The sequence below is a fragment of the Dermacentor andersoni genome, chromosome 3, assembly GCF_023375885.2.
Source record: "Dermacentor andersoni chromosome 3, qqDerAnde1_hic_scaffold, whole genome shotgun sequence".
In the NCBI taxonomy this organism is placed as follows: Eukaryota; Metazoa; Arthropoda; class Arachnida; order Ixodida; family Ixodidae; genus Dermacentor; species Dermacentor andersoni.
The window spans coordinates 11,954,686-11,982,148 of record NC_092816.1 but is presented as its reverse complement, the minus strand read 5'-3'; the positions used below and the strand labels follow the sequence as shown (position 1 = coordinate 11,982,148).

General features: G+C 47.0%; 2 protein-coding genes across 2 annotated transcripts in view; one reads left to right on the top strand and one right to left on the bottom strand.

The window, feature by feature from the left end:
* Window positions 1-11,423, top strand: part of Swip-1 (EF-hand domain-containing protein D2 homolog Swip-1) — a 95,830-nt gene extending 84,407 nt beyond the window's left edge. The window contains exons 4-5 of the mRNA XM_050169773.3: window positions 1,568-1,730; window positions 10,997-11,423. Of these exons, the coding sequence (XP_050025730.1) occupies window positions 1,568-1,714 (147 nt within the window). The 3' untranslated portion in view covers window positions 1,715-1,730; window positions 10,997-11,423. The remainder of the gene's footprint in view (window positions 1-1,567; window positions 1,731-10,996) is intronic.
* The window catches only part of Rim2 (replication in mitochondria 2), a 59,841-nt gene continuing 43,706 nt past the window's right edge, over window positions 11,329-27,463 (bottom strand). The window contains exon 7 of the mRNA XM_050169765.3: window positions 11,329-13,312. Coding sequence (XP_050025722.1) covers window positions 13,080-13,312 — 233 coding nt within the window. The 3' untranslated portion in view covers window positions 11,329-13,079. The remainder of the gene's footprint in view (window positions 13,313-27,463) is intronic.

Sequence of the window (27,463 nt, the reverse complement as noted above, 5' to 3'; positions counted from 1 at the left end):
CGATGAACCGACAGCGGTCCAGCATGCGCCGAAAGAAAACCTAGCATGACATTATGAGCCAATGTAAACAACGTAACGCTGCAGCTTCGATGGTGCACTTGTATCTTAGAGCCTTTCTACTGGAGACAGTGCTTTATTGTGGTACCTTTCAACAGATGCATTATTATCATCAGCAGCAGAAGCAGCTTATTTTATGTCTACTGCAGGGCGAAGGCCTCTCCCTGCGATCTCCAATGGCCCCTGTTCTGCGCCAACCGATTCCAACTAGCGCCTGCGAATTTCCTAATTTCATCGCCCCACCTTGTCTTCTGCTGTCCTCGACTGTGTTTCCCTTCTTTTGGTACCCTTTCTGTAACCCTAATGGTCCAACGGTTATCTAACCTGCGCATAACGTGACCTGCCCAGCTTCATTTCTTTCTCTTTATGCCAATTAGAATATCGGCTATACACGTTTGCTCTCTGATCCACAGCGCTCTCTTCCTGTCTCTTAAGGTTACGCATAACATTCTCCGTTACATCGCTCTTTGCGCGGTCCTTAACTTGTTTTCGAGCTTCTTTGTCAGTCTCCAAGTTTCTGCCCCGCATGTCAGCACCGGTAGAATCATTGATTGTACACCTTTCTTTTCAATGATAATGGTAAGCTTCCAGTCAGGATCTGACAATGTCTACCAATTGCGCTCCAATCCATTTTTCTTCTGTAAATTTCCTTCTCATGATCAGGGTCCCCTGTGAGCAATTGACCTAGGTAAACGTACTCCTTCACAGACTCTGTGGCTGACTAGCGATCCTGAACTCTTGTTTTCTTGCCCGGCTATTGATGGCCTTCCCGAAAACGCGGACCCAGTCGAACAGTTCTTTCCTTTAGTATATCCTTTCCATCGTCCTCTTGCACCACTCTTGCCAAATTTCACAAGAAATTTGATATTGATCCTTTGTTGCACAAAAGTGCGCGCATACAGCTCTGCCTTCTCATACAGCAGTCCGGCTCGTACTAGAAGCCAACGGGTTCTTTCGAGTGGAGAGGGCAAGAGAGCGACGCCGCTGCACTTTATTTTCTTTTCTCTCTCACCCTTCGGGGTAGCCGAGTACCTAAGGCGCTAGTATACTCGGCTCGAAATTGCGGGCTAATCCCCGGCTCCGGAGATTGCAGTTTGAATGGAGGCACACTGCGAAGACGCCCGTGTGCATCGTAGCGCACGTTAAAGATCCCCAGTTGGGCAAAACTCTCTCTCTTTCGCTGACTCACTGCACGAACTTTTGGGACATATCTCGTAATGCAATATTGCACAAAAGCCCTTCCAAGTACATTGAAAGGACGATAAGTCAGCACATGTGCCGCAGGCATGTTCGAAACGTGTTCACACAGACATGCAAATACCTGGTAACTGACGACTACCTGAACATCGTTGTAAGCTACTGGGAAACGTCGTTGTTGCAGGTCGAGGGGTACCTTTGTTCATTAAATCCTTGAACGTGCTCATTTCTCACGCGGATATAACTCGGCCGAGCACGTGTGCGTGCGTGCTTGCGGAGGTGCACCCATAAAGCAATTTGTGTCTGTGCGCAGGCGATGGAGCTGAACCGCGGCAACCGGTTCGAGGAGGAGATCAAGCAGGAGCAGCTGGAGCGAAAGATCGAAGAAGAAGAGCGCAAGAAGCGGCAGGCTGCTTTCAAGGAGAAGGCAAACTTCTTCAAGAACGCCGCCGCCACGTAGCGAGGGTGCGCCACAGGTGGGTGGCGCTCCCGTGATACCGGGCCCCTATGTGAGCTGGATGACATCGCGAAATGAGCCCAGCAGCCGGCCGACCCGGCTGCCGTAGCTCGACTGACGGCGTCGCAGCGTGCACGCAGACGGCGTCCGGGATGACCGGGCGGCAGGGATAACGTAACGGGGCATTCGCCGGCGGCGTATCTTCACAGAACTCGCGGGGCAAATCGAGCGAAGCTCAGGGACCGCGAGCGAGACGACGGGAGCCAGAGTAGACGCTCGATCGTCCGAGACGGCCGACTCGCTTTCCTCGACACGGGCGTCGACAGCAGAAGCCAAACGGCCCGGCTTAACGGGAATGGACGATCCACGCGCAAGTCGCGCACGGTTCGACCAGCCCGGCGAGTTTGCCGTGGCATCCCTTTGAAAGCATGGCGCCGCCGCCTCTTCCCGTCGCATTTCAAGAAAACGGGTCTCGCGTTAGTCGACGGTCTCTACTATGGGAAGAAAGGGCGGCACTGCATACATGCTAGGCCAGTGCTTCGTAATCGGTTGTTGTGGAGCGAGCTCTAACTTTTCACTATATATATATATATATATATATATATATATATATATATATATATATATATATACACACGTCGATTTCGCCGCCGTGTACTTAACTCTGTCCCCGTGCAAGGGGGAAAATAGGCGTTTCTTCTTGGTTACACCAGATTATTTTTTTCTAAATGAACCACTGCACTCACTATTTCGCGTAATACATAAACAAAAAGCACAATGAATGCGACTTTCACGCATATAAGTTTTATTAACGAGATGCATGTCATATAAAGAAAGATATAAATTGCCAGATTCAAGATTGTGGGATAAAACTGAACCAAGTTTGTAAAAACACGCTTGTATCTACTAAGAAAAATATGTAACAAAAATGATGAAATATGCAAAATGTATTGCCATCTAATAATCACGATCATCGAAAAAAATCTAAATGTTTCATTGAACAGGTATTTCACTACAAAAATGTAAGTGCAAGCACTACAGTTTGGCGTGCCGGGCTGCGGCCGCCGATATTGCGGGCTGGCTTGCGTCGACGTCGCTCTCACAGACTGACGATAAGGCAGCATCATCAGAGTCGCAGATGCTCGATCAATCGATAAAATCAATCGCGAGATCTGCGATCTTTGGAAGCGCGCGCACCGCTCCCGGAGGCGGCCATTTTCGCTTTTTGCTTTGACGATCGCGAGACTTCCGAGTGCGTTAAAAAATTAATGCCTGGCGGGGAAAAAGCAAACTGCTTAGCAAACAAAAATATAGTTCTCCTCCTTCACGTCCGATAGCGCAATGTGTCCGTGAGCGGCGCGGAAGGTGTCGAAAGCGGCGTTTCAACCCATCGTTAGCGGGCTAACGATGTCCAATGGGCGCGGTACGGAAAGACACGCACGTATGCCCTAGTTTCACTCACGTTAGCGCAAAGTCGTGCAAGTTCGAGAAGTTCGGGACAGTTGACGGGGTGTCCCACATAACTTGAACCAAACATTCAATATATGCAAGTGCCACGTAGCTGGACATAGTCAAGGTAATGTTGTTTGCCGTTGCTCGGAGATACTCAGATAATCTTTTGCATTCCGTATAATGAGATAATTAGGCTTAATTAATCAACGTATCAAATATTACAGTTAGATGAACAGTGTTAATGAGAAAAATGTTGAGCAACATGAAACACTCCCGGTACAACTTTCTGCTGCTCGATACGTTCTACATAAAAGTGTTTTTCCGAGCGTGAAAGAAGCCTGCGAAAACACGCGAAGTGCCTCGAGCAGCCAGTCGCGACTCCCCATAGTCGCTCGCGCTTAGCGAACTTCTGCAGACCACAGCACGAGTTCAATCGCTACTATGGTAGGATACAACTTAAAAAAAAAAAAAAAAACAGCAGTCGGCAACCGCGGCACACGGACCGCGCGGGGTTGTTACTCCGTCAGCCAATCACAGATGCAAACAAAATCGTCGCCATGCGACCATTTCAAAATGGCGTAGTACTTGATACCTCCGGGGCGTCTGCTATTCTTGAGGAATCTTTTCATCGGCGGAAGTGATGAGGTGTGCAACAGACATTGACAAAGTGTATGGAGTCTGGGCATTTCACTCTTCGAAAGCCCGTGGTACAGTTCATTTCACTGCTTACCCCATTTTACTCATGAAACTTCACTGCCAACTGAAGTGAAACTTCACAATAAATAGTTGCAGTGAAGCAAGCGTTTTATTTCAGTTCAATAAAGAATTAGGCTTTCACCGTTTCACAAAGCTACACGCTTATAATTTTATTTTTGTGGTTACCGCCTAATTTGGGTAACAGGGAATGTTTGAAGTACGAATTGTTTGCAGCGTCGCAGAGGAACAGTGGCTGGCGGTTATGAGCAGACTTGAGTTGTATGCGACTATAGGGTTACTGTACCCAATGCTATATGCGTCAACACTACCAGGTACCCGCACCTCTAAAGCGACACGCGATCATCCTCTTATTCAAAGCTGAAAGAAAGACCAGATGGATCGCGATAACGGTGTAAGAATATACCGTGATCGCTACTACCATTGACTACACCCTTTCCCTAAAATGAGGTTCCGTCGATGGAACATCAGTGCACGTGGGACGCTGCTTCGTAGGCAGCACTCCTGCTTTAATGCATCATGAATAACAAACCGTGACGGTGGTATACTGAAGTCGCCGGACACAAGTTCGAGGTACAACAGTCGACCGATTCCTTTAGCAGTATATACCACGCGAGCGTCGACTGGCGCTCAGTCGACTGGCCACCAGTGCTAGTGACTGCAGCAAGCTGCGAGACCGGGCTAGTTGGTATTCCATATATTGATATAACCAGCGCAAGAGCAGACGCAGAACACAAGAAGCGACAGGGACAATTGCGCTGACTTCTAACTGCCGTTTATTAGAAGAAAGCATGAACATATAACCTCGTGCACATGATCACAACCACATATATTTGTGCAAGTTGTCAGGACTACTACAAACATTAGAGAAAAAAAGTTCACCGACGATTACGATACTCACTAATGCGAATTTTGAGAGCAGCAGTTCAGGCGCTTTGAATTCGCGATATAGTGTGGCAAATAATTCGATTTTGAACGACCGGGTCGTCTCGGCGGCGGCGCTGAGCTTCTGCCCAGGCTAGAGTTACTGTATATATGCTACCTTTGGTAGCATATACAGTAACTTTAGCTCGGGCAGCCAGTTTAGCAGCTGCGGCGGACGAAGCATTTCCACCGGTTGCGCCGCTCACTGTTCAGAAGGAACTGGCCGACACTATTTTGTATTATGATTATATTGTCACGTGGTAGTGGCAGTGAAGAACGACACTGTGTCAAAACTGTGAGTTACAAACTTAACTCTTTATTGGGCGAACCTGTGCCCAGCAAAACAAGTCAGGGTGTCTACCAAGTTGGCATTTCCAAATTCTCTGATTTTTTCCAGGTTTTTCCCTGAGCACCTTTGCAAAATTCGCTGAATGAGCCAGAACTTTGTTTTATGTCTAGACAGGCTGGACACCATGTTTCCCGATGCTGTCACTCTCTAGTAAGCATGTTGAAACAAAAAAATGACTTAATCCAATTTGAATAGTAAGGAGTAATATCTATTTTATTTAAAAAGAAAATAGAATGAAGGTGTTAGTAAAATGCACAGCGGAAAAAGAAATGGTAAAACCCATTCCAAATTGAGTCGAACATTTTCAAATACGAATGAAAAGGAGATGCATACACAAGTAAATATTGTTGAATATGAGCTATTTCTATCAACTGATAGCAAGCTCATCGGTATGAGGCCTGAACTTTGTCACAACTAATATTCTCTCTCAGCAGCTGGGAAGTCAACCTCAACTGTCCTGACATACTCTCAGCTCGTACACAACATCTCAGTGTTGGGCTTCACTGCTTTAAAGAGTTTATTTTGGTGTGGATGAGGGACACCTGCATCTCGGCGTCAGCCAACACTTTGTTTTTTGAGCTCAAGCTCCTTCAAAGAGGCGGCGGCACGTTTCCTTTCCCGTTAATTCCTTATTGCGTCGGTCCTTCCTGTTCTCATCCTATTTCTGCCACGCGTTCACCCCATGGATCATTTGAAGCATCATCTTAGTCAGTTGTACAGTCAACGTCTGATCTTTCGGACTCCCTAGGGGTCGCAAAAACATCCAAAAGTCTGGCAGTCCGAAAAAAAAATTAATCCATGTCTTTAACTGCCCTTAAGGGCTAAAATTGCCACAGGCACGTCCGAAAAAGCTCTTAAGGCCTGCCAGTACACTTATTAGGCATATCGGTGCTCGTACTGTGACATGAGACGGGGGTGCACGCGTGTATAATTAAGGAATACATACTGTGTCCCGTGACAATTACCCCTTCCCACGCTTCTTATGCTTCACCGCCTAACACTGCTGTACTAAGGCGGAGCTAACTTTCGGAGACTGGCATTATGCAACGCATTGTGCTCTGCGAGCTTCGAAGCCAATCACGAGGATTACAAAAGCGGAGTTGGTGCCATTGCTGACAGTGGCGAATTTTTTCAATGAAAAACACGGCACCGCACGGGAAGAAGCTTAATAGCGAACGTAGAAGCAGCTAGGCCTCACGTTGCCGCGGTGGTGGTTACGGCTGCGAGCGGATCTGCGTGCGAGAGTGCCGGTTCGAGGCGGCGAGATAATCAAAATGGCGGCGGTGGTGGCTTTGATTAATACCATTTCAGACCTGCAGTCAGGACAATATACATTGACTATATGGAGTATGTGGTAGTGCCGCAAAGCCGTGCTAATTATCGGGCATGTCCGAAAAATCGGGCGTCTGGAAAATCGGTCGTTAACTACTCTGGCAATACATCGTGCCGATGACACGGCGTCAATGACCATTCCTTGCGATTCCTATGTTCTGGAGCCAGCATTAACACGACTTTCGTTCCATTTCAATAAAGTTATAGCTAATTTTCCCTGATAGAAGCATAAATTCCCTGGGTTTTCCCTGAGTATTTCCAGACTATTCAAATTCCCTGAGAATTCCCGGTTTTCCCGGTCGGTAGACACCCTGCAAGTACACTCTTATGGTATCTTCGACGGGTCGCCTCCTTCCTCCGAAGCACAGTCGGGCAGATCCTACGTTCCCCGAGCTCAGAGGTAGAGAACAAGCGCGCAAGCCGAACGCGTGACTCGCTCTCGGAGGAGGAAATGGCAGATGCGAAACCACGTGACTACGCCCACGACGTACTCGAACTCCAGACCTGCACAGATATCCGGCTTCTATGGGAGCCACTTGCACCCACTCTCGTTCAACTGTTGGCCGTACGTTGGTGTAGCTTTTAGAAACTGTTCGTCTGCTACTCTACGGTTGAATGGTGCGGGTTGTAGTTAGTACGGCGGCTGTTGTGTTGTGACGAACTGCTTGTCTAGTTGATGATTTTTGCGAACACAATGACAGTGATGTCACAAAGCTTTGATCGATCACTTGGCTCCAAAAGTTGACTGCCCGAACCTGAAAAATGACGGTGCGTGTAGTCCGGTGCTCTCTAAAATAGCGTTATATAGCCGCCCCTATTGCTTTCTTCAGAAAGTAGCAAACCGCACAGATCTTGGCATTATTATAAGTCGCATTGTTTATAGAGTTTGTCAAGTACACAACAGTTTCATTGTATACGTTCGCTTCTGCGGTCTTTAGAAACTGGAAACCACCGTAACGTACGACGGCAGAACGATTACCACTCATTTCAATTCTTAAAAGTTGTCCGTGAATGTGTCGCGAGGTCAAAAAGAGAATTACGCATACAGCTTCACTGCGCACGTGTCTTTCGCACCACCGTTATGCTGCCGCCGTACCACCCAGAAAAGCTAGCTTTGCTGTGTTGTGACGCTGTGTTGTGATGACGTTGCTGGAAATGCTCTCAATCTCGACGACTGCTCCGACGACAGGGTTCGGAGCGCTTCAGAACTCTGGCGCTGCAGTCGTTGTACTACCATGACAATGATGAGTACATGGATTTGTCTGATCTTCGTGCTTGTGGATTCAGACGTTCTTGTGGCTTTGTATATTACGCTATATGAATCTTATTGTTATAAATTTCAGCGCAATCTATACTCTTCGCAGTGCAGAAGACGCCGCCAACACGCACAACTGCTATTAATTGCAACGATTGAGCTTGTCCAGATGGCCAAATCGAAACGCGCCAAGCGTCTCAAGCCACTGGCATGCCCGTGATAAATTCATATGGGCGTTGCACCCGCTTGTTACATGCGTCCGTGGCTTAATGGTTCCTTCAGCCAATCAGCAAGCTGAAATGGCGGCCATCTTAGACCGCGGTCACCATGGCGACCACATACTCTCAAAGTTGCAGATGTATTGCACGGGCTTCTGCACGCTACCGATCGCTTTTTTTGAATCGCCAACGTGGCAATATAGCTGCCAAGGACCAGAAAAAAGTATCATATAATAAAAGTTGCAGCTTCACGTCGAGTCATCTCGATGAAAACGCAAATTGCAGTTTGCGAAACTTTCGCTTCCCAGTACACATTTTAAAACACGTGACCTCTCGACAGCCAATCAAAGTCAGGATAATGGCGGCTGTGCAGCCGCTATGCGTATAGTAGAATAATGTTATTATTCTAGTACACTATAATAATTATTACACAATAATAATAGTCAATAATAATATACACAATAATAATTATTCTAGTACACTATAGCTATGCGTGTCGAGGATAGAGCTAGCGTGGTTAGAAGGGGAGGTGTGAATACCGGCGGCGCAAACGTGACCCCACAGCGCACCGATGCCGCGGGGCGGCGCTGTTGACCAAGGCGGGATTTAAGGCGGGATTTCGACAGTTCGCAATAAGGGATCAGAAAATTTGGGCGTGGTAGTTCAGAGTTTTTTTTTTCTTTTTTCATTGTTTAACCTAGGTAGGATATTAGGCAGTATAGTAGCAAGAGCTTGGTGGCGCAACCCACCGCCCCGTTCCAAAGGGGACGCTCATAATATCGATCCATCCATCCATCCATCCATCCGGGTAAGCACGCAGCCGAAATGTGCGCCTCGCCAGCCTCGCGTCGGCTGTATCTCTACCACCGAAGTGAAAGTGAGCCCGTTTCGGGTCTCGCGCGCTTTCTGCGAGCATCAAAGAATGAATCTTTATCATGAAAACAATGTTATGTCAGCCCACATCATTACTCCTGTGAAATCTTACGGGCCCAGTTCGCACTGTATCGAGATTCAAACGCGTTTTGTCTGTGCTCATTTCGTGAGCTGGCTTTGGGTGTTAGGGGCTAGCGGGGGCTTCGAAATAATTTCGACCACTTCGGGTTCTTTAACGCGCACTGACATCGTACGGCACACGGGCGCCTTGCATATCGCCTCCCTGAAAATGCGACCGTCGTCCTCGAGATCAGCAGTCAATCACCCTATGCGTGCCGTAAGACCTGTAAACTGCAGACATTACCTGATAACGTCTGGACGTATTTACAAACCACTTTTTGTCTGCGCTTGCAGACCTGTAGCATGTCATTTTGACGCTCATATAAGCAATTTACTATGATTGCAGACAGTGAAGCAACAGATATCTGGTCACGAAATCGCTTATTTACAACTGAGGAAAAAAAATTTACAACACACAAGGTTTCAGTGTTTTCCGTTTCTTCTCACTGCTCTGCTGATTGACACCTTTAAGCAAAAAGAGAATCCTTGTGAGGCAATAAAAACGTGTAACTCAGGCTGTCAGGGTAGCAGAATGGTCTAGGCAACCAATCTTTGACATTTAACCAATTGACTGCAAAATATCTCGGCCACAGCTTTGGCATGCTAGCGTGTTACACTGAATTAAAACTTATGGGGTTCTACGTGCCAAAACCACTTTCTGATTATGAGCACGCCGTAGTAGAGGGCTCCGGAAATTTTGACCACTTGGGGTTCTTTAACGTGCACCTAGATCTAAGTACACGGGTGTTTTCGCATTTCGCCCCCATCGAAATGCGGCCGTCGTGGCCGGGATTCGATCCCACGACCTCGTGCTCAGCAGCCCAACACCATAGCCACTGAGCAACCACGGCAGGCGTTACACTGAATAAACGAGTGAGTTTGTTTTCAAGGGCATTGTCCAGCTTGTAGAAAGATTCTGAGGGATATAAAAGGCCCTCAAGGTCCCACTCTTTGGTTGCCTCTGGTGGAAGCTCTCTGGGGATATTACCTTTGTGGTGCTTCGCAGTCTTCACAATGTGTGGGCAAAACACGCCTTCTCGCCGCATAACCTGCAATGTAATAAACTAGCCGTGCGTCGCTGCGGTGCTCAACATAACTTTGGTGGTCCACAGCATCTCGCCCTCGAATCACGGAATATCGGGAGGAACACTCCAAAACAGGCGACGAGACCAACTGACAGCGGAGGGCGCAGGCCAGCGCGGGAGTACCACGCCGTAATACCATGGATGGATGGATGGATGGATGGATGTTATGAGCGTCCTCTTTGGAACGGGGCGGTGGGTTGCGCCACCAAGCTCTTGCTTCTATGCTGCCTAATATCCTACCTAGGTTAACCAATGAACAAAGATTAAGAAAAAACACTATGAACTACCACGTCCAAATTTTCTGATCCCCTATTGCGAACTGTGCTTTTGTACGTCTCCGCCTTTTGTCGTTTCCCTACTTCTTCCACCAATCCTCCAATCGCCTCTTACTAATGTCTATTGCGGACCTGTTTGCTTTACCACTGCTCCCGCTGAACCCAAGGGCTTCAAGGAGGCCAGTGGTGCCTAAATCGACCGCTGGGTGGACGAGCAGCGCCACGTTCCCCCTGGTGGCATCGGTGCGCAAGGGGGTCACGCGCGCCCGAAGGAAAGCGCCGCTGGAATTCACACCTCCCCGTCTATCTTGCCACCCTAATAGAGCCCTGGCTGATCTCGTCGCTTCGCGCCGTTAGAAGGCGCCGACTGGTCGGCCAGTCTAGAGTTACTGCATATGCTACGAAAGGTCTACCTTTGGTAGCATATACGGTAACCCTAGGCCAGTCGGCGCTCGCGCGGTACTGTTAAAGTATCGTCGACTGTATATAGCTTAGACACTAACTGCTTTGACGCACTGAACGCCAAGTGCGCTTGCTCCAAAAGCACTGTGCACGTACTACATCCACGCTAGAATATGGTGCAGCCACGCGGTATGCACAACGTTTGCATCAGCTGATACTGCATCGAATATGATGTGTGCCATGCCTTGGTTCTTTTTTTAAAGACATGCCTCCTTTTTCTGTGCAGCACCACGCTGCTACTGCTGCGGCCATCACACAAGCTCGTCGCCAGTCCAGCCTCGGCTACAAGTCACCTGTTACACCGTGTCAGCGTTCAGTACTTCACATGACTCTGAGAGTATATTTTTTAATCAAACAAAACGCACTCCGTGCCCTGCAGCGCCGATTCGTGAAGAGGCAACCGAGCGAGGTCCGGATGAGTCTTGCTTATTTCTGCCGGCGTTATCAGTTCCTTTGGGCAGCGCTGAGCGCATGGCCACTGAACGGTATCTACTATATATTTCAATTTCACATGAGTGTAAATACGCATGTAAATAATGAAGAGAGGACCAAAAGATATACACTTGCTGCCACTTTATTGAACAGATATTTTTTGGATGTACATCGAAAGCATCGCGGTTTGTTGTCAATAAAGAAAAAAAATCCAACACGCATTTGGCTTGCCTGCCTGTCTGGTCCCCAGACGCACGTGCTACATCTCTTTAATTTCATTTTTTCCTTTACAAATCAGTAAGGCACTTTCAACGAGCATCTCGGCAACGAACATGGCTGGCACAGTCCTTTGCACACAGCTGGCGCGAAACCATCCCTTTGTACTTGACGAAACAAAGCTTCACGTATGGCAATCTTATGATCCATACTGAATGAGCATAGCACGGCTGCAAAACAGGGCACACTGAGGGCCAGAGGCGCACAACGTGACATTTAGATATGCTACAACCAAGGCTGACAAAATAATTGAGGCGAAGTTCCGTCACAGGCAGGTAACGAAAGCCCCAACAAAAGTTCTCGTTTGTTTGATCAGGGTAACTTGCAAAGAACAATCTTTGTATTGTAGCCTTTGCTTGGCTAGCTTTCTGGAGTGCAGCAATATAGTGGTCAGTTATATGCACACAACCCCGTGTTCAGTTGCATTTGTAAAACTTATCTAACATTTCACTGCACAGCAAGAACAAATGATTTACACTGCCAAATAATGGGAAAAGAGAAGGTGCTTCAATAATGCCCGTACAAGCATTACAAGACCTACTGACCCTGAACATGCTACCAAAAAATAGCTTGCACTAGCGATCGTGTATGTTCGTTTGTATTAGCCAATACTATCTTTTTTAAACGTACACCTTTTTCTTTCTTTCTTCCAATTTCAGGATGTCCCCACAGCATGAAGTAATGTGACAAGCAACTAGCGCTATGAATAATACAACAGTGTACAAATAACATTAGTACCATAGCAAACAAAGTATGTACAAAGAGAACCACAGTCCACTCTTATACTATTTACAACTGAAAATGGCAGGCTGTTCGAGTACTTCAGGAGTCGGATGCTTTGCACACAGCTTGTGACAAGTGCGTACCTGCAAGTGGACCGAACTGAGACCTGCCATCACGCGCACACAGGCACACACATACACAATCAGGTAAGGGTTGTTCACAACACCGAAGCCTTCCAAACTCCAGAACCCTTCTACGGTACAAGAGCAAACAACACCGTTCGCACGTAGATGAATTCTTGGCACGGGAAAGTGCATTCGCTACAGACGCCATTTTGGTGGCCGGGCTTGCCACTCTGACCAGAGTACGGGAAAGCGAACAAAAGTGCACATTGTGACGGCAATCCATGACGGCTGACTCAAAATTTCAGGCACGCTGAAGCCTTCAGGATGATGTGTCCAGAAAGTTCACAGGCATCCAGTAAGAAAAAGAAAAGGAAGAAAAATAGAATTGAACACTAATGTCTGTGCTAAGTAATTTAGAGTTTTGTTCTTGCCACTTCACTTTTTGGACAAATTGTAAATGCCTACATGGTGAAGAAATGATATTAACAAAGATAATTACGAAAAAAGAAAGAAAGACAATGCCAGAAATATGGACGAATGTGTAAAAGGTGCTGCTAAAGTGAAACACTCTGGTCAAAAAAGCACCCCGGCGCTCGAGATCTGCAGATCATATACATTGACTTCTCCCAGAAGAGTGGGAAGATCAGTCGTCTCGCTGAGCCTACAAAGCACTGCGCAGTTCCATGGGACTGCAACAATGGCCCTTCCTGCTCCTCCACCTGGCAGCAGCGTGATGGGCCCCGAGGAAGTTATTCAGTCATCATCCAAGTTCGCAGGAGAGGCGCCGTAGACAGCTGGTGAGAGCATGTAGACGACTGCTTCGTAGGTGGCCATCATGATGGCCGTGTTTGGGATCTGGCGCACAAGCTGTGTGGCCAGGCCCCGGTACAGGCCCTGGTAGCCCTCTTCACGCCACACCAAAAGCAGTGTCTGGAAGAATGACCGATACTTCTCGCCTTCCTGCCGTAGCCGTGTCCTCGCCACTTCTGCACCAGACCAGAAGGGGGAGCACATAAGTATATATTTGGTCCCATTGGAGCCATACAAAAGAGAGGAAGAGAGAGAGAAGCAAGTTTGATGATAAGAAGGGCTGACAGGTCGGCGCCTGAGGTATACATTCCTTCAGCCAGAGCTGGGAGAAGGAACGAATGAGGAGCAAGATGGGTGACCATATCATGTTATGGAGGCTAGCAGGTGCAGACCAACAGGTGAACAAACGACATCAGACCAAACCATTCGAAGCACATAAGTTTGCCAATGTAGATCATTGTCACGGCATGTGCCTTACATCATCATCTGCTAGCAGTTCTCGAAAGCTCATGACATGGCCGACACTGCAGACGAACGTAACACTCATCTGAACTGCTGATGTGGTTTCTGGTTTGTGCAATAATGAATGTTTTTACTGAGGCATAACGTATAATAGGCCGATTTCACAAATGTCAAATCAATCTTTCTCAAAGAAAAGTTGCACAGACTGGCACACCTGGTATAAGAGCACAGCACAACGAACCTAAACAAATCAAAAGGGCGAATGTGGGGTGCCAAATTCACCACTGCAGCCAAATTCAATCTGCATAACATAAGGCAAATCTGGCATACGGTCTTGGCAGCCACGGGTACATCCCCTACAGCACAACAATCTCTTGCAAGTCACCCTGATTGGATGAAGCAACGTAGCACATCTAAGACCGCACTGGTGGCTCTCACTCGAGAACAACAGCATAGCACTACGTCCTAAAATAAACGTGCCTTCTCCACACTATATTAATACATACTGCAAGAACAAATTGCAAATGTTCATGTTTAAAGAAATCAAAATAAATATGGTTGTCACACATGGCATGCAAGGAATAATGTGGCAGTTATAAAAATAAAAGGCAGCAGCACAGGTATCAGTACAATTAGCCAGCGCAGTGCCAACTCATTCTCACAATATGATGCAATGAGCTTGCATTATTTTAGATAAACTCGTTATACCCACTCTTAATCCTCTAAAAATTTTTCGGAGCGCATGATTTCAGAAAACGAATAAAATTTTGTTGCAGCAAACACATTTATCCTTGGTTGAGAAAGTACATGAGCTCATATATAACAATAAAGTGTGATGAAATAATATGATCTGAAGACTGGTCATAGCAAATTACGTTAGCGGGACGGTGTCATGCTTCCTCATAAACTAATGCAAAATGCAAAAAGCAGGCACTGCCGAAATGTTATTAGTGTGCTGCCCCAAAAACATTTGCATAGACGTAAAATGCTCCTTTTATCATGCCAATGTGCGCATGGGCAGAGGGGAACAGCAATGCAAAGGTTTACAGAAAGGTGTTTTCATGCTGTCATAAAGCATACACTTCAGCTACCTTCACACAGACAAATACGCATAGATCAGAGTAGACTATCAACGCAGAAAACACAAGAATTATTATGTGTGCATGGCAGACCTGAAAGGCAGCTTTATGCAGGGGCCTGTTGCGCATGAAGGCGCCCTACGTATCAGACAGACATAGCCTTAATACTTATAATGAATGTATGGATGGATGAGTGCATATTATGAGCATCAGCTGTGAAATAGGCTAGTGACAGATGCCACCTAGCTTGACACTAATTTTCTTGTGCACCTATTACCAAGCCTTTGGAACCCATGTTTCTTATTAACAAATCGTAGAACCACATTCCACAGTCATTTTACGAATCAGATTTTGCTTTTGGTCTCCCGTACTTCAAAGCACGCTCAGCCCATGTTTCTCTGCACTGGCCCCTTTTGTTGTCTCTCTGCGCGTCCCTAAAGCCAGCCTTCAAACAGCCCTTTGATTATTCCCTAGTCAAGGTTGCACTTCAGATTTTAAGCCGAACACCCAAGTTTTCGAGTGCAAGTCCTTGCCACATGCCTCGCATTACCTTACATTTTCGCTTTGAGTACTTGTTCACGTTTTCAAAAAGAAGCGATGAAAGGGTTAAAGAGGAACTGAAAAACACCAGTTACAACATATTCGAGCCTGTCTAAATATTTAAACTGTGTAGAGGATTGTTCAAACAGAAACAGCCGAAATTCTAAAACAGTTTTGCAATGGTTTTGGAAAACTGGTTTGCCACATTAAATATTGGCTGCTGACTTTGTTACAAAGCACCGAGAGAGAGAGATGACACATGGGCATTAGTGAATTGAGTAAACAAACATTTTCAACTTCATTTCTTTGATCAGAATACCATGAGGGATATGATTGCTAGTCATAAACCATAACACCGCCTTCCAGAGCAAAGACAAGACATTTTTTTTTATTCCTATAGCAATTATTTGGACACTCCCAAGCTCACTTCCGCCGTCGCTGTAAGGTACCGTATAAAGCCAAAGGGCGATGACACCGTCGCCACGCACCCTATGCTGTATGTGTGAGTGAAGGCGGCATTTGAGGGGAGCCCACAATCGCAGGCAGGAAGCGCGCCGTCCCCCGTCGTGCGCGAGGCACCCAATGTTGCGAGGCACCGGGGGGGTTCTACTCTGGTTGCAACTGTGCATGTGGCGGCTGTTTGTGGTCGCCTAGGCGTATCCCGAGAGCGATCTGCTTTAGGACAGAGTGAGAGAGCCTAGGCGCGTTGGCGGCTCGTAGCTTTGTGCGTGCTGTGTATTGTTTTCGGCACTTACTTTTCGTTGAAGCGATAGACAGCATGAATTTTTTTTCGCTTGCTGCTGCTGCCGCGTTTCCTCACGCCAGTGCCTTGACAGTGAGTTTCCGCGGTCATCGACTCAAATGTGTTCACGTTTGCTTGTGCGCGTGTGACACCATGCTTGTTAATTTAACTAGTGTGCCTATGTTAACAAGATTACACGGCCGATAATACTGCTATCCTTGCTTTGTATAGCTGTCCGCTAATTTGCTATTGCAATCAACGCTATGCCTTTCGGGCGAAACTGCGAATTTTCTAATACCAAGCCTCTTCTTCTCAGTGGTACTCACACGATTCTGAAAACCAGACACTCAGCATGGCATTGCAGACACTGAATAGCATGTGAGCCAACTAGTAGTATGTGGCTATAATCTTACAAAATGAAGCCACCTCACTCTGTATGCCCCTGCTCGCCAAGCCATTATGTGCAATTTTTCCCATCCCACGCATTTCACTCAAACATATTTTTGTCTGCCTCATATTAATCGTGCATCCGTTATAAGAAACTACTGTATTTTTACGTATAACACACAACCCCAATTACAACCGCCCAGAAAGAAAAAAAAAATTCGGCGGAGACACTTAAGACTGCTTACATGCGGGATTCTGAGAGCAATATAGTCCCTTTGGTGAAATGTGCTTTTCTGCGCGTTCCTTGCCCACGCAAGCTCTCGCCTGCATCCTAACTGCACCTTGGTAAGGCGAAATCAAAATGTGCGAAGCGTCTCAACGCGCTCGCTTTTCCGCGAGGAGTTTATAACTCGAAGGACCGCTAAGCGGCATTTAATTGGACATTAATGCTTTTTATTTTATACACTCAAAACGTGACAGTACATGCTCCCCATTGGCTCCGCCGTCGCGTGCCCAATGACGCACGCACTAGGCACATCTTTAGTCAACCAGAACCGTGGAGCCACCACGGCGCCGAGGAAACGTGCTCGTCTCACACCCCGGAGGCCCGGCTCAATTCCCACCCTGATTGAAATTTATTGAATTGTCTTTTGAATGTCAGTGATTTAGTACTTTGTTTGTTGCTTTTATTGCGATAGCAATTATACGGACACTCCAAGTGCATTTACGCTGTAAATCGTTGCTGCGCGCTGTATGGAGAGTGAACGCGTGCGAGGGTGAGCCGGCGAACGCGGCTCAATCTCGCATGCGCGAGCAAGGAAGGCGGGTCGGAAGCGCGCTCTCGCCGTATCCTTAGGTATTTGCAGTGTTCAACCCTAGGGATTTCAGTTCCATGTATTATGACCATCTCATCACAAGGCATTAAACAGCGTAAGGCCCGATTTCTTTACAGTGAATCAAAATCCTACAGTGCCACCCTCCTCTCCACAAATATCTGCCAGAATCTGAATCTTTGCGATTATACTGAAAAAAATGTTCCACCACCACAACACTGTCTTCCTTATACTGCTTGACTCTTCTTTCATCATGAACGTCATAAGAGCAGAGGTGGTAAAGGGAAGCCCTGGCGCAAGTTATTCTGCATCTAGACTCTCCTCTGGTTGGCCCTTCCCATACCACTTATACTTCACTAAAGCAAAGCTTTATTTGCCTCTTCCTTCTATTTTTCTACTCCTGCTGCTACTGTGGCTGTCTAGCATACCGCGTCGGGACGTGGATAATGTATGGTAGAAGTGCAGGAGAAGAGATAGCCGACATCGAAAAGCATGCCTCGTTGGGGGGAAGCGTGGCCACAATGACCCCTGGAGCTCACTGGGAAGTACCACAGTGCCCTCTCGACGCAATGCGGCAGCGGTTGTCTTCGTGTTCTCACGCAACAGTCCGGAGAGGAGAGGCTGAACTGGCTGGAACCGGATGCCAGGCACCAATGCAGTGGCGAAGAAATCTCACCACTCTTCGCCTGTGACGCCTCGCCCACATCGCGCGGGAGAGTGGCATTGCGACATCAAAGAGCATGCGTCGTTTGGGGTGTCTTCAGTAAAGGAAAGGCAACTAATACACGTGGCAACAGTTGAGGACTCAGTGAATGAAGTTTAACTGAAGGTATGGTATGGCACGTTTCTGCTATTTCTGAAAGATATACTTGGTGCAAATTTAACCTGTGAGGAACTGATGCAAAGTGCGCACATGCAGAGCTGCAGTAAAGCACTGCAGCGTTAAGACGATACTACGCAAGCAGCTGGCTGGTAAACCACTTCTGTACTCACCGCGGTATCTTAGCGGCTACGGCATTGTTCGAGGTCGTGAGTTCAATCCCGACGGTCGGGGACGAAATGCGAAACTGCTCGCAGATTTAGGTGCACATTACAGAACCCCAGGCGGCCAAAATTAATCAGGAGTCCCCCACTAAGCGTGCCGGATAATCAGATTTTGGTTTTGGCACGTAAAGCAGCATCATGCAGTTAAGATTTCAACATTTCCCCCTCGATGCGATGCGCCGTGTGAGGCAATGACCATGTTAACCTTCTCGCAGGCTATGGACAATGAGCCACAACAATGCCTCAGGCAAACACGTCTCAATGTATGTTCCGTGTACTACGTGAACAAACACAAGTGGTGCACCTAAGGGGAACACCACTCTCGTATTGCACCAAGCACCGAATAATTTAAACATGCCCTCAACATCAACAACAATTACCCCTACTTAAGGCATTCACTACAGCGAGCTTTGCTTAGACCAATTGCCACAGCGCGTGGTATCTGCATAACTTCTTTTAATTCTCGTATACTTTCTTTAGTAGCACTATGTTGTCTCCTCCATATGTTTAAAAGGACTGATAACTGGCCAAAATGTATTGCGAGACATTGATGGAAATGAAATTGCCATAATTTATAGTGACAGAATCCAGGATGCTGATCGTGATTCAAGTAGGAATTATAATTTTAAATTGGCAAAGAAAGCTTCAAGAACCAGTAAGTGACAAGGCCTGGCGGCGAAGCATTGGTACCTAGAATGTAGTACATGGGATTACTGCACGTAAGTCGGCTGTTGTTAAGTACAGCATACTTATTGTTTAAAATTGCGGTTCACATATTGTTAGTGTTTCACGATTGATCGTATGTGTACTAAGGAGTAAAGAAAAGCGCACGCCAACGAGCGACGCTGCCTTCACGGTGACAAGCGAAGCGGCAGAGCTGTTCACTGCATCGCGGCGCACATGAGGGCTGCTGTACGCGCACGAGTTAGTACCACGAGTTGTACGCTCCATTCAAAATGCCATCGACGAATTGTACTGCGAATGGGTGCCAGCACTGCAATCGTAGCTCTAATCACACATCCTACCACCTGTATACTGTTGGCTTTGTCGTTGCTGCTCGTGCCGAGTTCGCAGCCAGTGCACATTGAGCCGTCTGCAGCCGCGGTAGAAGCGAGCTCGACACATGTTTTGTATTTCTCGTCACCGCTGTGACGTTCCTTATAAAAGTCCAAAAGCCACATGAATGAGCGACCGATACATCGGGGGATGCGAGAAAAAGCATGCAACAGCAAGCCGAAAAGGATGGCAGTTTCATGGGCATTATCTTCCAGGTGCTCAATATTCGAGTTAGTTGGAGGTCACATGATCAAGCGCGCACATCATTTCCTCTATCCCCTTCGTAGCTGCGAATGAATGTGCGCAGCTGACGTTTATGCGGTATGCGGGCAGTATCTAATTGTGGGTAATCATTGGTGGGTGCAATGACAAAAGGCGAGCAGGTATGGCTGCTAACTTCATACGCCCCTCGTCTTCTTTCCCGGGCTGTCTTTCCGCGCCGCTAGTGTTGCAGATCTCGTAGTCTAATTTTTTTTGCATGGTCCGTGCATCACACTATGCTTGTTATGGGGCTTCTTTCACGCTTGGAAAAACACTTTCATGTAGCACATATTGAGCAACAGAAAGCAGTATCGGGAGTTTTTCATGTTGCCCTACAATTTTCTCAGTGACGACTTTCATCTAACTATAATATTTGAGAAGTTGATTAATTCACTGAGACTAATTACCTAATTAGGTGGAATGCAAAAAAATAATCCGAGTATCTCCAAGCGATGGCAAACATTGCCTTTGTTCAGTCCAGCTACGTGGCATTTGTATATCTTTAAATCTTCGTGGATGATACATATAGACACCCTGCACACTTAGGACCTCTGCATGGAAGTGGCTATGTTTCCATCCCAAATAAATGTTGAAAATTACAATAGCTTTTTTTTTTCATGAATCGTTAGCATTGCCTACAGGAAGAGAAGTAATATTGAGAGACAAATCCTTCCCGTGCATTTCACACGCAATCTATAAAATACTCTGCAGAAGGGGTCACTGAAATCTGCAGGCTTTATTTCAAGATTTAAAAAAAAACGCAAAGCAATTTGAAGCGAGGTGAACATACAACATATTCATTCTCTAGGCATAGGCTATCCATACCATTAGAAATAATTGTTCGTTGGTTATCTCTTTTCTTGAAAAACTATATGCTTTGTCCTGTGTATATGTTTAAGCGTATTGTATTTGTGCATGGTGTTTCACAGTGAAAAAAAATAATGTTGAAGTTAAAAAGTACGGACGAGGTAACCGCCGCTGGTGCTACTATGCGCTTGTCCTCTTATTGTCAGGATTTGCAGAAATAAATTGAAAGTGCGAATTAAAAGCTGTGCACCTCTGCACCACAATGATGCAGTAAGCTTTCAGCCACAATAAAGTTCCAAGTGAAAGAAACCTCAAATGATGTGGGTAATAGAAATCTGGTAATGACACTTTAGGGGAGGGGGCATAGACTTCGGCATCACCAGGAGGAGGCTCTGCCACTTCCCTCCCCCCCCCCCCCCCCCCCACCTCTGGAGAACTTTGGAGGAGGCTTTGGAGAAAACTTTGAAGTACGAACTATTTGCAGCCTTGCGGAGGAACAGTGGCTGGCGGTTATGAGGGCGTGGACGGGGTTTCACTGCAGACTTGAGTTGTATCCGACTGTAGCAGTGCACGCCACCTAGCGAAGAAGACTGGAGAGCCACCACCGGCACTTCCCTACGAGCCGCGAGGTGGCGCGAGGAGAGGGAGGCGCGTCGAGGCCCTCGCTCGGCGGAGGGCGCCTGCGTCAAATGGCTGCGCGCACGGCCACCGGTACAGTGTACTAGAACTGTACCACTGGCGGCACGGGAAATGCGCACGGCGATGGTCGCGGCTCGCATATCGCTGGCGTCGCGCTCCGCCGACTGGCGTCGAAGCCAGCCGGCCTACCCGCCCGCGCGATAAGCACTCGAGTCGCCACGCCGACGGCCATATTTTACGATGTCATTTGGTCACCCCTCAGTAATGACGGTAATCGTACAAAAAATTTTAAGGCGCCGGATATAAAAACGAACGGACGGTAAAAAAAGAGAAAAAGAAAACCAGCAGGTCCAACAAGTTGGAACCTATCTACAGCGAAGCTTTGTACGCGTGCATAAAGAGTCACACGAGTACACACACGGGCACAGGCGCGCACAAATTATGCCGAGCCTTTTCTTAAGCGGAGTTGCCGAGTACTGCACTCGCGGACAACTTTTCTTGGCTACGGAGCGAAGGCTATGGAAACTAAGCGCGCCTCTTTCACCGCTGCTGGAAGCAGTCCCGCAGTTTTGCTCGCGTTTTCTTGCATGGAAAATAGAAAACAGTACTTCTGTTTTTCACAGCACCTAATTTCAAACGATACGTAGCATTCACCAGTCAGCTATTGCTTTTTATTATATTTTTAGTTTGCTCTTTCGAGTTTTCGCGCACCCGAGATCGTCGCACGTTTTGCAGATTCATCAAACGCAAAATTACGCCCGTGTCTTCTGGTGAGTGTTCGTCGCTTGCTGTCCCGCCAATCAACTCCCCTGAGAGACTGTTGAACTACTTTAGCAACAAAAGACTGTTGAAGCACAAAAATGTGCACATCCACGCACTATGGGAATCGATGTAAGCACAGCTTCGTCTGCTGTTGGCGTTCATGTGAAATGTTACATTGCCTGTTCCGCTCGACGCTTTATGCAAGCCTTCGTCTCGTCGGCACAAAGTGCACGCTTCAGCGCCATTCTGGGTTGTAGCATTGTAGTTCACAAAACTGCCTCTTCTCTCTCTACTCCCTCGCTAACATTCTCCCCGCCCCCTCCCTCTAATATCGTTGCTGATGCGGGTGAGCTTCTCTGGTCGTCTTTCCTTTGTGCCACACTCCTGTCATGCAATAACGCGACAGCGTAAAGGGCCCGCTGTCGCAGAAAATCCGGTGTCGACGCCGCGGGCGTCGCTGGCGACAATTATCCTGAACCCAACCGCGCAGGCCCTCCACGTGGCGCACACCTTGTCTTGCATTCTTTACAAAGTTATTTACAAAGTTACCTAAATCAGGCGGTAACCACAAAAATAATGACTAGCGCGTAATTTTATGTATTTTCACTCGTCTATTATAGTGGAACAGTGAAAGCCGAATTCTTTATTGAAGTGAACTAAAACGCTTTCTTCGCTGCAACTATGTATTGTCAAGTTTCACTTCAGTTGGCAGTGAAGTTTCATGCGTGCCGCCGACTTTTGAAGAGTGAAAAGCTCTGACTTCATACAGTCTGTCCATGTCTGTTGCACACCTCAACGCTTCCGCCGATGAAAAGACTCTTCCAAGAACTTGAGCCGTTCCGAAGCTATCAAGTACGACGCCATTTTGAAATGTCGCATGACGACAATTTTGTCTGCTTCTGTGATTGGCTGGCAGAGTAACACCTGGCCTGGGAAACTCCCCGGCTTCGGTGGATGGATGGATGGATGGATGGATGGATGTTATGAGCGTCCCCTTTGGAACGGGGCGGTGGGTTGCGCCACCGAGCTCTTGCTATTATACTGCCTAATATCCTACCTAAGTTAAACAACAACAACAACAACAAAAAAAAAACCAAAAAACACTATGAACTCCAACACCCAAATTTTCTGATCCTCTATTGCTAACTGTGCTTTTGTACGTCTCCGTTTTTTGTCGTTTCCCTACTTTTCGTCCACCAATCCTCCAATCGCCTCTTACAAATGCCTATTGCGGACATGTTTACTTTTCCACTGCTCCCGCTGAACCCAAGGGCTTCAAGGAGGAAAGTGGTGTCTAAATCGACCGCTGGGTAGACGTCTTCACATTCTAATAAAACATGCTCCATAGTTTCCCTAGCTTTACCGCAGCAAGCACATGCTTCTTGTTCCTTCTTATATCTCGCTTTATAGGTGCGTGTTCTAAGGCATCCCGATCTCGCTTCGAAAAGTAATGAGCTTCCCTTTGAGTTATCATAAATTGTTTCCTGATTTCGTTTTTTTCTCTTAAGTAGTTACTCATGGCAGGTTTCCTTTCCATTGCCGCCACCCATGAGATTATTTCAGCCTCTCTGACTTTCCGCTTGACCGTCTTTGCTGCTGTGTTGCCCACCCTACAGGCCACATACTTGCTGGTAAGCTTCCTAGTTCTTTTCCTCCACTGTGAATCAATGTTTTTCCTGTACAGATACCTGAACACTCTCCCAGCCCATTTACTTTCTTCCATATTCCTCAGGCGTTCTTCATACTCAATTTTACTGCGAGCTTCCCTCACTTCAAAACTAGTCCAGCCCATATCACTCTGCACAGCTTCATTTGTAGTCGTCCCGTGAGCGCCCAATGCGACCTTTGGTTCTCATCGAGTCCTGATTGTACCCCTGATTTAAAGCAAACAACCGCATTACCTCGGTGGCCGTAAACTCCCTTGATAATTTTAAAGTAGCGACACTCTTTGAACTCTGCCGCCGCCGCACGACCTCCTCGCCTCCTTCTCGCCCCTTGCGCGTTCCCCCGCGGCAACCAGTTTTGCCCCCGTTTTTCTGCACGGCGATTGGTCTCCCTGCCGTTGCCCTTGGAAACGCGCGGATCTTGAGTTTTGCTTGTGTTTTTCTTTTTCGTTCGCGCCATTTTCCTCCTGAGCACGGCTGGCTTGGCGCTTTAGTTCGGCGTAGCGAACGTTGTACGCTGTTTCTGGTCTATGTGCTAGCGCTATGCCGGGCTGTTGCGCATATAACTGCAGCAAGAAGCCTGAAGATGGTTATGCCGTTTTTATGATACCACAATGAAAGCGTGACGGCTTACGTAGGAAGCAGTGGCTGCATGACATTGGCCGAAAGAACTTTTTTCCGACAAAGAACAGCGTTGTTTGCGAGTTGATGAGTCTTTCTTATAGCTCGTAGCAAAGCATCCCGTAATGCGGCATTATTTTTTCATTCTTCCGGCCTGCTCACCAGCGTTTTTGTTGCGGTTGTCCTCAGTATGCTTAATATTCTGGGGCGGCTCCATCACTTCGCACGTCGCTAACTGTTGTTATTCAGTCGGAAGTGCAGTATTATTGATTCTGCTTTGCGCCCTGAAAAAATTAGTGGCAAGTATGCCCGTAGTATTGCAGGTGATGAGCGTTAACTAGTCAAAATGGAGCTTTCTTTAAGTTTTAAGGCGAAAGCCTTTAAATCTTCATGTTTCAAGGTCGCGTTGTAAACGAAGTATCACGTGACCCAAGGAAGGCCAGAGGGGACCCAAAGCATGTCCACCCCTGTATAAGAGAATGATTACCCAAGTTAATTAATGGATCATTAGTGGTTGACATAAGGTGGATTAGGGAGGATTAAGGTTGATTAGAGTGTATTAAAGAAGATTAAGGTGGATTAGAGTGCATGAATAAAGGTTAAGGTGCGTGGAGGAGGATTAAGTCGGATAATGGTGGATTAAGGTGAAGTGTTGATGAAAGGGTATTAAGACCGATTGGGGTGGATTAGGGTGCATGAACAAGGATTAGGGAGGATTAATTTGGATAAAGGAAGATTAAGGTCGATTAAGGTGAATTGGGGTTGGTAAAGGAGGATTAAGACCATTTCGATGGACTAGGGTAGATTAATGTGGATTAGGGACTATGGAGCTGGATTAGGCTTGATAGAGGCGGGTTAGGGTGTATTATGGTAGATTGGGACCATTAAGCAGGATTGAGTGGGATTAAAGTGCGTGAATAAGGATTAAGGTGGATGAAGGAGGATTAAGGCGGATTATGATGGATAACGGTTGATAAAGGAGGATTAAGACCGCATAGGGTAGGCTAAGTTGCATTGGGGGCGATGTAGGTTGATTAAGGTGGATTGGGAGTATTAACGTGGATGAAGGAGCATTAAGGTGGATTAGGGTGGACTAAGGTGAATTGGGGTTCATTGAGTATTAAGAGCGCTTAGTGTACCACAATCCCCCTAATGCACATTCATCGACCTCAATCCTCCTTCATTCACTTTAATCCACCGTAATCCATGAAAGTCCTCCTTAATGCACCCTAATCCACCTTCATCGACCTTAATCTACTCTAACCCTCGTTAATGCACGTTAATCCTCCTTGATCAACTGTAATGCTTCCTCATTAACTTTGATACACCCTAGCCCACCATAATCCTCTTTAATACACCTTAATTCCTCTTAATCCACCCTTATACTTCTTTATGCACATTAATCCACCATAATCCACTATGATCGTCCTCAATGCATATCAACGCACCTTCATCCACCCTAATTAACCTCATCGACCTTAATCCAACCTAGTCCTCCTTTATGCACCTTAATCCACCTTCATTCACCCTAATGCACCTTCATCGACTTTAATCCACCTTAATCATCCTTAATACACGCGAATTCATCTTAATCCAATCACTAATCAATCATTACTTTGCTAATCATTAATAATCTCTTATACGCGGCTGCATATGCTTTGGTTCGCTTCCCGCCTTCCTTCGGTCACGTGATATTTTATGTAGCTCACAACGGGACCTTGAAACAGAGGTCTAAGGCTTTCGCTTAATAAGCCACACACAAAGGGATGTGTCACAAGCAATACTAGATCAGACGCACGAAGTAAAGCGTCTGATCGTGTGGCAGAAAAATTGTCTGGAGTATAGAACTCGCCTCAAAACTCCCTTTAAACCAGTATACCCCGCTCATACGGCTTTAAGAAAAAACCAACCTCCTCGTAAACGTTGCCTCCAGCATTATCGCTGCTGTTATTAGCATTTGTCAAAATTGTCAACCCCACTGGGGCGCGCAACTGGCCCAAAATTACACACCTCCATAGAATCCTGCGGCCCGTCCGCGGGAGCCGAGGAGGAATAGCGTGCCGTGCGCAGCCGGCGGGCGAGGAGAATCGAGGAGGAAAGCGCCGTGAGGAGGAGAGTGTCGCTACTTTCAAATTATCAAGGGGCTTTAGGTGGCCGAGGTAATTGGCGCCATCTATGAGGAGGGCGGAGCAGAAAATTAGTTTCCCTTGCATGGCCTCGTAGATCGTCGCACGCCTGCGCGCCGATCCAGGTAGCCGACCTCCCCCCACTTTCCCCTCGCCCTCCCTCATCACTCACTCGTAACTCCCTCACCTTCGACTGTCTCTCCGCGCGCCCGGTGGCCCGCCGCCAGCTTAGCCCGCTGCATGACGTTTCATGTTTCGTTATCTGCTGTTTTCGGGAAGTGTGCGCTGCTGTGCGTTGACCGGCGTGGGTAGTTTCGTCAGTTTCGTGGCCCTCGAAGCTGTGTGCTTATGCGCCGCGATGTTTCACCCGTTTACGACTCGTACCGCTCGTGCATCGTGCAGTGGTGCACGAATATCTCAAAAACAAGCCCTGCAAGGTTGTTCCAGGTGCTTAAAGACAACAGGTGAGCGCGCAGACCCAAGGACATCAGAAAGCGCATGTACACGAACACTGTTCATGTGTGGGCTTCATGAGCCTCCGGACCTCGTTGCGCCTTGATTGTGCTACACTTGCCTCTTGCCGGTAGAGAAAGCTGACAAACAGATGTTCCTCCTCATTGTCACCTGGTCTATGACGTGTTTTTCAGTGCCAAGTCTCATTCTGCAACTTCAGTAACTTAGCTTTCCATCTGCCCTCAGTGCTTTTTCTGTGTGTCACGTTCTACAAACGTACTAACAGCTGAAAAATTACTGTTCGTGTTTGTGTATTATTGCAGTAATCGCCGATGGGAAAACAGCGCGAACAACATTCACGTGTAGGCATGATACGCTTTTTTTTTCTTTTGGAAAGCATGCGCATTGCAAGTGTCATAAATGCAGATTTTTGCAGATCGTGTTTATTATACAAAGGAGTGCCTAGTAGGTATGATTTAGTGGCGTAATTTTACTGCTAAGCATTGCATTCGGGGTGAAAGAAATGTCGTGTTGGCTTATTTTACCTGGTATTTGACTGAGGAATAGGCCTTTCTGTGAATGTTTTCTATGTGCTGCTGCAAAAGCCGACTACCTTCTGTTCCCCCTTGCCACCGTTACTCAAGTTGTGGCCAAGTTCACAATGTGATAATGTGTATTTCAGTTTTTAGTACAATGTTATTTGTGTTCTGCTACGTCTTTTTCATTTTGTTCAGTAGTAATGACATGTCGCGCATTTTGTATACTTTCGTGCAGGTTTATAAGCTCTTATTTTTTTGGTATGGTTGTCAATCTTCGCATTTTATTCTATTTTTTAGGTATTTCGCGTGTCA